At 40.6% G+C, this 11,378-nt stretch overlaps 1 protein-coding gene across 1 annotated transcript in view; it reads right to left on the reverse strand.

The window, feature by feature from the left end:
- The window catches only part of ADGRV1 (adhesion G protein-coupled receptor V1), a 253,979-nt gene that overhangs the window by 168,134 nt on the left and 74,467 nt on the right, over positions 1 to 11,378 (reverse strand). The window contains 6 exon segments of the mRNA XM_025204476.1: positions 962 to 1,179; positions 2,720 to 2,846; positions 6,043 to 6,309; positions 6,710 to 6,833; positions 9,005 to 9,168; positions 10,843 to 11,023. Of these exon segments, the coding sequence (XP_025060261.1) occupies positions 962 to 1,179; positions 2,720 to 2,846; positions 6,043 to 6,309; positions 6,710 to 6,833; positions 9,005 to 9,168; positions 10,843 to 11,023 (1,081 nt within the window).

Here is an 11,378-nt window from a genome sequence, read left to right on the forward strand (position 1 = left end):
GCCTCAGAGGGATTCTCTTCTCTTCCTTTTGGCTGTGGCCAGCAGGCATGCTCTAGCTCTCCCCAGCTTCTGGCTTGAGCTACTGCAGACATGTGGCTGCATTTCCTGAATCAAAAGTGAATGTGTGTTCATTTGCTTATAGGTTCAATTTGGGCAGCTTAAACTAACCTGCAAAGACTGAATCAATTCAGCCTTCAGCTTTTTGACTGTATGTACTTAGCCTGTGTGTCTACCAAACAGCTTACCTCTCCACCCTGTTTGGTTTTTTTAAAGGTATAGATGTATTTATAACAGCAAGATCATCATTATTAACAGAGAACTTAATGCTTAAAAATAAAAGACTAGTTTTATTGGTTGTAAATCTATACCATACATCTATGGAGTTATGGAATAACTAGTTCATTGAATTACCTGAAATGCTAAGTCACTGGCAATTGGTTGGGAAAAGGTCAGGGGAATTTTCAATTCTTTCTGGGCACAGAAGAACTTTGTCAGTAAAAAAAAAATACTTCAAAACATAAGCCCTGGCTATCAGAAGCAGCAGCAGTTATGTCTAAAAGAATTTCACTGTAGCCTCACCCATTCACCTTTGCGGGACCAGCCACATTGTGGGGGGGTTGTTGTAAGTCGTAGTAACAATGGCATTCTTCTGCCCAAAGTTCTGTATTTCAGAAGTCACCAAACAGTTGCCCCCTACATTTGAAACAATTTGATTGCCATTTCTCATTAAAAAACTAATAATCTAGTGACAAACTGTCCTACTGTGCTGGATCGAGCTGCGAGTATATTAAAATAAAAAGTAAATGTTTGACTTAGGAAAATGGTAAATTATAAAGAAAAAATATAAATGATACAGCTAGGGCTATGTCCATGATGTTTTCCATATTAAAAGCTTAACATTCACCTGGTTTTATAATAGAAGGTCTAAGGGTAGAGGAAGAAATAGAAGAGAGAAAATTACCTGAGGCATTCACCAATTTTAGAGTATAAAATTCATTGAATTCAGGAATTTTATCAGGGATAGCATGAAGAGTTATTGGTTTTGATGCTTCACCATCCAAAAACCACACAGTCCCATATGTTTCATAGAATTCTTGTCCTGGTTCCAGAGAAGAATCATTCTTAAACAGCTGCCAGGTCAAGGAAACATTGCCAAAGCATCCTCTGTGCCTTATAATCCTGTGCAATGAATTGGGCACAATGAGCTTTCTGGCAGGCACGTATCAAACAGTAAACAAGAACAAAAGAAATCCAGGTGCAGACCTTCTGTATAATCAAATGCAATTTATAGTTCTTCAAATAATTCATTCACAGACAGTATAAGCAATCTACTCTTGAAGGCTTACGGCCTCATGGTTAAATTCTACCTCAAGTATACAGGCATATCTCATACATTCCTTCAAAAATACCTACTATGACCTTCCGATAAGCGTGCACCACACTACAGTGTTTTCAAGTTGCACAACAATACACCTTATCATACAGAATCATAGAGAAGTAGGGCTGGAGGGGACCTCCAGAGGTCATGTAGTCCAATCCCCTGCCTGAGGCAGGACCATCCCTATCCAAACCATCCTATACAAATCATTATCTGAAATCGACATAAGAGTTGACCTTGCATTATTAAGGATATAAAGGAGTTCTGCATCTCGTAATTTTTGCACTTCAGTGCCCTGAGAGGCCAAACTCTTTTTTTCCCACCCCTTCTGTGGAATCAGTTTTTCAGCTTCACTCATTTACCAATATACCAGTATTGGTTAGGTTTTTTTTAGAGGAGACCTCTGTCTGTTCCTATACCACAAACCTCAGCTAAATATAATATCTACTCAGCTAAGGTTCAGAAAAGACATGCCCCTTTCCCAGTAGGCTGTCTAATTAGACCTTTAAATATTGTATTATATAATACAGACTCTCTATAGAGAGTTCTAGTTGCATGCTTCTATCCACAAAAAAAAAATCAAGAAGAAAAAAATAATAAAAATATAAAGAATCAACCTTCTCAGACTATCATCCTTGCCATAATGTCTCTAGTTTACCTCTGCCTGCTCCCTTCCTGGGGGGAAAAAAAATCACCAGATGATATAGCTCATGCTGATTCTCCTGGCAAGTAACAAGGGCCACCTGTCAATAAAACCCAGTTTCTTAATCCCTTCTGTTCCTTAATATATCACTATGGGGGTAGGGAGGAGTCTTTGTTTTCAGGGGATGGTTTATGGCAAGGTCATTTTAGCCTAGAGGGGTATCAAATGTGGACTGTGAAGGTCAACATCATTTGTAACAGGCAAGTGAAACAAAATGAAGTATAAAAGAAAGAATGAAGCAATCAAATAGGGGAAATTTTCAGAACTAGGTTCAAAGATTACTAGGTATCTCGCCATAAAAATCAACAGCTGAAAAAGAAACCATTTGGTTTTCAGAGGATTTTTTTTTCCTTAGGTCACATTCTACTGGATCGTTTCATACCTACAGTGAACATCCATTGTTGTTGTAGTCATACTTACACCTCCTTCATTTATCATATACTTGAATTGTTTTTGTTTGGATGTTCTTCTGTAAATATACATTATATTTGCTACTTTAAATACATATTTTTCTTTAAATTCTATATAAAAACAAAGTCTATTGTACTGGCAAGTCTGCAGTATGATCAAAGCATTTCCAATAAAATATCATATATATTTCTTGAAAATCTAAACAGATTGTTATAATCATTACTTACAGAAAACTAGTAGTTTTGCCTTCTTCCACTGCCTTGTCAATAGATTCCAAAGAGAAAATGCCATTAGGATCATCATTAGCTTCAATGATAACTGTAGCCATTCCAGACTTGTAGACCACAGTGTCACCTAAAGATGGAGGATTTATTTACTTATTTTCAACAAAAACAGAAAGCTGCTTTAATAATCTCTAAAGTCAGGGTTATTTTCTTATCAAATTCAGATATTTTAATGCATACAGGTTTCCCTTGCCAACCAGGGTTTTGCCAACCACGATTTTGAGTATCCATGCTTAATATTCTATATACCATTTTAGCTACCACAGTGTATACAGTTTTGAGTAACCACAGTTTTCCGTGGCCACGCGTCAACCCACCACCTACCATTTTTCCCATAAGATTTCATCGATTTCATAGACATCAGGGCTGAAAGGGACCTTGGAAGATCATTGAGTCCAGCCCCCTGCCCCAGGGGCAGGAAGTCAGCTGGGGTCAAAGGATCCCAACAAGATAAGCGTCCAAATGTTTCTTAAAAGAGTCCAGAGTAGGTGCTTGCACCACCTCTGGAGGTAGTCTATCTCAGGCCTTGGGGGCTCAGACAGTAAAGAAGTTTTTCCTTATGCGCAGCCTAAAATGGTGTAGGAGGAGTTTGTGACCATTTGACCTTGTCATCCCTTGGGGCACTCTGGTGAACAGGCATTCCCTCAGATCCTGATGTACACCCCTTATATACTTAGCCTTTTGTCTTGCCAACCGTGGTTTTCCCAACCACGGGAACTTTCAGGAACCTAACCCCAGCAGTTGGCAAGGGAAACCTGCATTTAAAAAAGGCAAATAATTTAAATGATCGAATTCAAATCAAAAGACGCAACAACAGATACTTCACATAACAGGAAATACAAAGGCAAAAAATCTATGATAGGTTCTATCTAGGCTACACTGTGTAAGGAATAATAAGAGGAGATTACTCTTGTCTAAACACTTAGTTTCAACAATGGCGCATCTCCCTTGACCAGATTGGATTAAATGACCTCCTGAGGTGCCTTCCAACTCTACGGTTATGTCCACACGAGCTTGGACATTTGTTTCCCTGGGAACAATTAGCAGGAGGACACCTTGTGCTGCTGCTAGGTGTCACGAGGGAACGCCTGTGCACCCAGCCTGTGCACCCAGCAAGTTACCCTGGGTGGGGTAGGGAAGGCTGGGGCCAGCACTGGGATTCTGAGGGGTTCCGAGGGCCTTCTGAAGCTGCAACAGTGGCGATCCTGCTGCTTAGAGCCTGGCTGACAGCTGAAGTTTGGCTCCGACCAGCCAGGCTCTGGTTTTGAGCAAAGCATGCTGCCCTGTGTGCAGCGCTCCTTTTTCTTTTTTGTGATATCCAGGGCTCAACCCGCCCCTCCTCCCCCCCAAAAAACAAACAAACAAACCGCACTGCTCCTTTGCATTGCAGAGAACAGCTGAATGTGTTCTATGTTGCACCACAGACACTTCCATGGTGCTACATACTGCACGGCCGTGCTCATCTGGACACGGCGTATGATTTTAAGAGAAGCTTGAATCTGATTCAGTGAAAATCCTCCTAAACACAGTATAATTCCTATCTAAAGGAAGAAGTCATGCCAAACAGTGAAGGATGCATCCTGAGCATCTCAGGTGCAGGACAAGAATCCCATTCAGTCCCATATATCCTAAAACATTTTCTGTTCATCCCTCTCCCTTTTTTAAACTTATGCTCTTAAGAGGCAGAGACAGAGAAATTAACAACTTCAAACTAATTTCTCTATGGGGCAGTCTATGCTTTGTGCTTAACTTTATCTACATCTTTCTTAGTTTCCACCCATATTTTCATCAGGACACAGCTGTCTGATCTTGCTTTTGTATACTTCACAGATTTTGAGGATCCAGGACAATATGAAAAATTGTTCAAAGAAGTATGTCAGTCTTTTCCCTGTCAGAAACGAGTACAGAAACTTATCATTTGCATATCAGTTCTAGGAACCTTATGCAAAAGGGTCACCTGCCCTCTTTCATGATCTTGTACAATCATTAGTCGGAAAAAGACCAGATATTTCCCATAAGGGGCTAAAAGGGAAGATGTGGGAGATTATATAGGATGATTTTTTTTTAATTGTTTGCTATATTAAAGAACAAAACCCCGTGTCCTAATAGAGTATGCTAGGGCTAGGGAAACAGACAAGCTGCCTTATTTTGAGTAAAAAAACAAATATAATTTTTCAAGTGTTTTGGGCCCTCTGCTTCTTGAGCCAATTACAATATGGCAAGAATAATTTTTCTACTACATGATTTTCTTTTTCACCTTTATTTTATTTTTTCACCCTTACACTCATCTCATTAAGGTTACTCTTCTCTTTTTGTAAAAAAGAAGCCCCGCTGAATAAAAAAGTAACATACATAATATTATTTTATCTAGACATCAAGTCCAAATTTTGAAGTTCTTATTTCTTAGGTTATAAACCTTTTCTTTAGTGGATCTCTGGCTAAATAAGTTCTGAGATCAAAATGTATGTGAACAAATCTTTTCCATGTACAGCTCTGAATTAGTAAGAGAGCATAAGCCTGTTCATATGGCATTCTGCCAAAACATGACAGTTCTAGGTTTTATTTTTCCAGATAGTAATACTCAAAATTTCAAGAAAATTGTTATTTCTACATGAGGCTGATGTAGAAACGATTTTTAGAATAATATATATTATGGTCAGTTCAGTGATGCACCTGATTTTCACTACATTAATTTATTAATAAAAAGTTTTAAAAAAATCCATATTCAGAATTACAGTGCAGTGGATCCTAGTTCCTTTGCAGAGCTAGGTTTATTAGTCCGTGCAAAACTGAAAGTTTGCACATTAACTGCTACACAGCATCACTGAGATGCTCCAGCTGTTTGATGTAGCTTTTATTTCAGCTGGCGCTATTTCTCCACTCAGCTGCACAAGGCTGCTGATGAGATCCCACTGAGTGGTAAACAACACCTTTTGAAGTAAAGGGTGCAGCAAACATCTAGGCAGCTCATCCTTAATTTGGTAACCCACTGTGAATTAAGCATGTTACAAACCACCCAGAAAGGAATGATCCAGGTTCCACTGTAAAATTGCATCTGCGTAAAGTGTCAGCCATTTCAGATACTTTTAAGGCAACTGGACATGAGAGAAAATTATGCCTAAATCCAAGTATTCTGTATACATTCATTGTCTAGATAAGTTGACCCGATATGTGATACTTTGTGATATAATTATCTCTTCACAAGTTCATGCAAGACAACGGCAACAGTCATTATTACTTTACTTAGATCAAGTAAACGTTTTAACCTGTAGAATTAAAGAGAATGATGTAAAATGCTTCATCTGTTTCAGGGATATCATCTTCATTGGTATATACAGATATATTATGCTGTCTTTCCCCAACAGCAAAGAAAAGGACTTCACTCCTTCCACTGGAAATGAAATCTCCCTCTTCAACTGTGGCTTCTCCATTTACAGTGGCATACAGGACAACAACAGCAACATCAGCAGATCCATTCCTTAAAACAGTGAAGTTAGCAACACCTCCTTCCTGAACTTTCACAACGACAGGATCTGAAACATATAAACAACAAATCAACCACATGCCTTCAAACAGGAATCTCTTGTGCTAGATCCCACAGTTCAGCCCTTCAAAAGTTATCCTCCAGAAGGTTTCCTTAGTGAGGTAGAAAGAAACTCTGGAAAGGCTGTGTGAATATTTTCAGCCATAGGAACATACCGATATACAGAAAAACTTATCCAACTTCAATATGAACAAAGGGAATAATGAGACGGATGCATGGAAGGCTTTGGATAAAACACACACACATAATACTTCAAGAAAAACGGAAGTTTTGCAACTGCCTCTAGCGCTAAAAGGATTTGACCTTAACGTGTCTCTTGTCTGGGAAATAAGAATGCTCTTTGCAGTTAATGTATTTGCAACTATATTTTAAAAATAATGGAATGGAACCTGCAAAATAAATGGGATTGTCATTCCTCGTGATCTGTAAAATTGCACTTGTTATATTCCCCATTCTAGCTCCTCCAGTCGCATTGAAAAGGCTGATGATGAATATTTCCATTTCTTCAGGTAGCTGAAAGAGAAGAGAACATAAAGAAAACTGTTTTTTGTCGAAGTCTGTTTAATGAATTACTTTTTTGGAGAAACTAAAATGAGGTCATTAAGGACCCGGGAATCTCTAAGGGTTTATTCATCCATCCTTATATGTGTATGGGACTTAAATCAACAGTTAGTTATCAATTTGCTATGCTTCAGCATAAAAGTAGCAGAAACCCAGTTCTGCAGCTTCTCTACCTGATTCAAAAAAGCATTTAAACCTTTCATAAATCCAAATGCAGTTAATGGGATTTAAGCATATGATCTTAGAACTGGTACAGACATTATACAAACTGATATAATTGATCAGAAACCTGTCTAAACCTGTAACAACAGGGCACACAGACTGGTTTAAAAACGGTGGAACCCAGTCAAAGATGGACCTGAATGGACATAGTATCAGATTGAATCAGTTTAGGTTAGACCAGTCTAACAAACTTCTATACCAGATCCCCTCCTGACTCACCTTAAATCACAGTCTGCCAGCATCCCAGGCTGCTTTGTAGTGCCCCCTTCCTCCCCCCGCAACTGCAGGGAGGAACACTGGAACTCAGCTTGGCCTCAGCTGCTCCAACTGAGTGCCCAGTGGGTCCTGCCCCTGAGCTTTCTAGCTGTCAGCTGCAGGCAGGACAGAGGCAGGGGGGGAGCAGGGCTCACAAGCTGCTGTGGGGAGATGGTGCCAGCAGTGTGTCCCACATTCCCAACCCGGGTCAGTGGGGCACAGATTGTCCCTTCCTTGTCCCGGTTCTGTCCAAGACCAAGGACTGTGCACTTGAGTGGCTCTGGGAAGGGATTGGAGGCTTCCCGTCCCGCCCCCAAGAGCTAGCACTAAGTTCCCAGCTGAAGCCCCTTCCCTTGCAGCTGCAAAGGCATGGCTGCCCAGCCCAAAGATCAGAGACCCTTGTGGCTGAAGGGGAAGTGGCTTCAGCCAGGAATTCAGCACTGGCTTGGGGGCAAGGGGAGGGGGCTAGAAATCTCCCAAACCCTTCCCAGAGCCGCTCCTGTGCACAGCCCTACAGCTCAGATGGAACTAGGACAGTGGAGGGACACCCTGTGCTGGAGGATTCCCCCCCAGGGAAACTGTTTCAGATGGGAACTCAGTGCTGGCTCGAGGGGGAGGGGAAAGCCAAATACAGCTTGGAGGGGTTGGGGGGGAGGGGGGAGGAATCCTTTGAACCCTTCCCAGGGCCACTCCAGCACATTCCCATGGCTCAGATGAAACTGGGACAGGGGAGAGATGCTCTATGTCCCATCAACCCAGGTCAGAAATGCAGGGTGCACCATTGGCACCACCTCCTCCCAGCACAGCAGCTCGTAAGTTCCACTGCCCCCTGCCTCTGTCCTGCCTGGGATGGGCCCCCCACCCCTACAAACCCCAGGGGTGAGCATGCCTCCCTCCGCTGGCTGCCTGCAGCTGACACCTGCCTGACAGATGACAGGGCAATGAGAGGAGGCATGTGCCCAGCAGCCAACCAGGGGTGGCCCACTGCTCAGCTGCATTCAGCTGCCCTCGGCAGCCTGCAGCACACTGGTAAGCATGCAGGAGCACCCCCAAGCTGCTGGCCTTGGCCAGCACAAGCACCCTTTGTGCTCCACCCCAGACCCTCCCAAAAGGGCAAACTTGTGTTCTGTTCACTCCCAAACTAACATAGTCTACTTAGAGAAACCCAGATAACTTAGTTTAAATCTACCTTGGGTTTTTTGAATGTCTGTATTTACCCTATATGTCTCACTCTCTGGTTATATGACCCAAGCATAGGTTGAAGGGAGATATTTTTCTCCATTTCCACCTCTGTAAATGCTGATGCGGAGAAATAATTAAGGTTTTTTTGGTTGGTTGGTTGGTTGGTTGGTTGGTTGAAATTTTTTTGAGGGGGAGAGGGGAAGTGAATGGGGATTAGTTTTTGTTCTTTTATTTAGGGGTATCTGCACCTTCTGAGACTCTGCTGTTCCTGTTAGTGTAACCTTAAATTTAATTGAGGATATTTATTTTCTTTATGAATTTAAGTTCTGACAACTGCACTTGTTAGCCTATTCAAAACCAGCCACTTTTTCTTTCTAAGATTTAGTCCCAACTGTTCGTCCTTGGCCGCATGTTCTTACATTAAAGTAGTAAAAATAAAAAGTATGCATGTCAAAAAGATTTACCTCATCTGGCAATGAATAAATAGTGATATTTTTGGAATATTCCTGGTGTCCAAAGAAAACTGTCCCTTGCTCTGGATAGATATCATTGGTACAGGCTGGATCAACAACCCAAGACACACTTACATTGCCAAAATTTCCTTGGTTTCTTACAATTCTGTAAACAGCTGTGAAAGGCAAACATGAAGACTGGTAAGTGTGAGCTCTTAAAACAATAAGAACAGCATCAGAGACAAACAGAGCTGGAAGGGACCTCAAAGAAGCCATTCAGTCCAGCTTCTTACTCAAAGCATGACGATCCCTATCAAAACCATCTGATCCATTTGTTGGTGTAACCTGCTCTTAAAAACTTCTAATGATGGATGATCAAAGCAAGAAACTTAAAAAAAAAATTATCAGAGAAAGAGAAATAGCCTGGGATTTCTTTTTAGTAGAACAAATATAGACTAAATGAAAAGAAACACAGATATAAAAAAAAAAGAGGTGAATATCAAGGCATTTTCAACTGGGCTACAATTTAATACCACAGAAGAGACAATAAGGCACCTCTACTGCTGAACTAAAATCCAATCTGCAAAATTCTTGGTATCACTTGCAAAGCATAGCTCACCCTCAGTTCTTGGGACTTTACTGGAATTCAAGAGCAATTAGAACATTTTAGGGGCGGGGAGGGGGACAGCACCTTGAAGATATGTTATCTAAATATACAGCCAGTAGAATGGGACTTGGGCATATATGCAGAGGTCAACCTATGCAAACCTTGGTAATACAATCAAGGTTGATTTGCTTAGGACAACTCCCATTGATTTAATCAGATTAGTCAAATGCTTAAAGTTAAGCATGAGATATACTTCCAAGATGAGACCAAAATAAAAGAAAACTAAAACAATATTCCAATTTTATATCGTTGCCCGTAGGATTTTTCAGAGGACTTTAGAATGAGACAGATTATGTTTATTTACTTAGGCATCTCTAAAAGTGTTTTACATCCATGTGCCTATACCAAACAACTCCCTGATGCCCAGATATCGAGTGGGATGTAAAGTTGCCTGAGCAGGAAATGCTTAACTTGTCAACACATTTCCACTGCTACAATCAACACCCCCCTCCACAACAAAACCTTCAGAATCCATGGGTCCTACCCATGCCATTCCCAACACATGCTGTATCTGATCCAATGTACCACATGCCCTAATGGCAACTATTTGAGTGAAGCTAAACAACAACTACGCACCAGAATTAACTCTCTCAGAAAAAAAATATAAAGGACAGAGATGCCCACAAGTCAGTAGGATTAGCTTCTTCACAGAACTATCATTCCATTTATGACCTCATTATCCTTGTGCTCAAAGGAATGCTACATAACACCTTTAGAAACCAAACTTGGGAACAAAAATTCATAAGCTGGCTGGACGCTAAGAACCGAAGACTTAGCATTGATATTGGTTTTATGACACATCATAACCTACCTGATCCCCAGATTCCACATATGAAAGGTAAGAATGACCCTCTTCCCTCTTGGAAGGCCTTGCTCTCCCAGTAAACAGCTTCTTTTCTTCTGCTAAAGGATACCACCCTAAGAAATCCTTGCTATATATACCAAACAAGTATTTTTGAGTCCTTTGAGCATTTTCTTAATATTCTCTTCTTTTGTTTTCTACACTTTTTTAAAGCTAGGATTTTACTGGGGAGGGGGGTTGTCCTTAAATTTAGCACCCTTGGGAGTAACACAGGCCTTCTTCATAGATTTCTCTGACTGGGAAAAGCAGTCACCATCTCCATTGCCTCTTATTTTCAAGGGTATTGGTAAGAGTTTAAAATCAAACTAAAAGAAAATTTACCAGCATAAACTTCTTCTCCTTTACTTTCATTTATTGTTACTGTTAGCCCATCTGGGAAGAACTGAATTATTCCATGTGGATCATCATTTTTCAGAATAGTTATATTGACTCTTGTGGCATTTCCCAACTTGCCTGGCATCTCACTGTGTCTACTGAGTACCACAGTATAATGCTCATCCAGCTAAAACAGGAAAAATTAGTCAGAAAAATAACACAGACTGACAAAATTCACAGCATGAAAAAGAATGGACTACACAAGGAGACGCAACTGTGAAAAGTATGTATGTGCTTTCCAGACTAATTTCTAGAGGTATAATGCGCTTACATACAGCATAGAAAAACACAGAATCTTTCTGTTAAGACAACTTCATCTGCTTCCATAGGTCTGTAGCTCTAGATATAGCACTGGGATCATATACAGTAGGTCAGAATCAACAAATATTGGGCCTGTGCAAATAGGGAAGTATTTAATTCAGATTCATCCGATTTGGAGGACAGTGATTAAATTTGGATCACTGTCCTGAATCAATTCAGCT

Source organism: Alligator sinensis, unplaced genomic scaffold, assembly GCF_000455745.1.
Source record: "Alligator sinensis unplaced genomic scaffold, ASM45574v1 scaffold218_1, whole genome shotgun sequence".
Taxonomy (NCBI): Eukaryota; Metazoa; Chordata; order Crocodylia; family Alligatoridae; genus Alligator; species Alligator sinensis.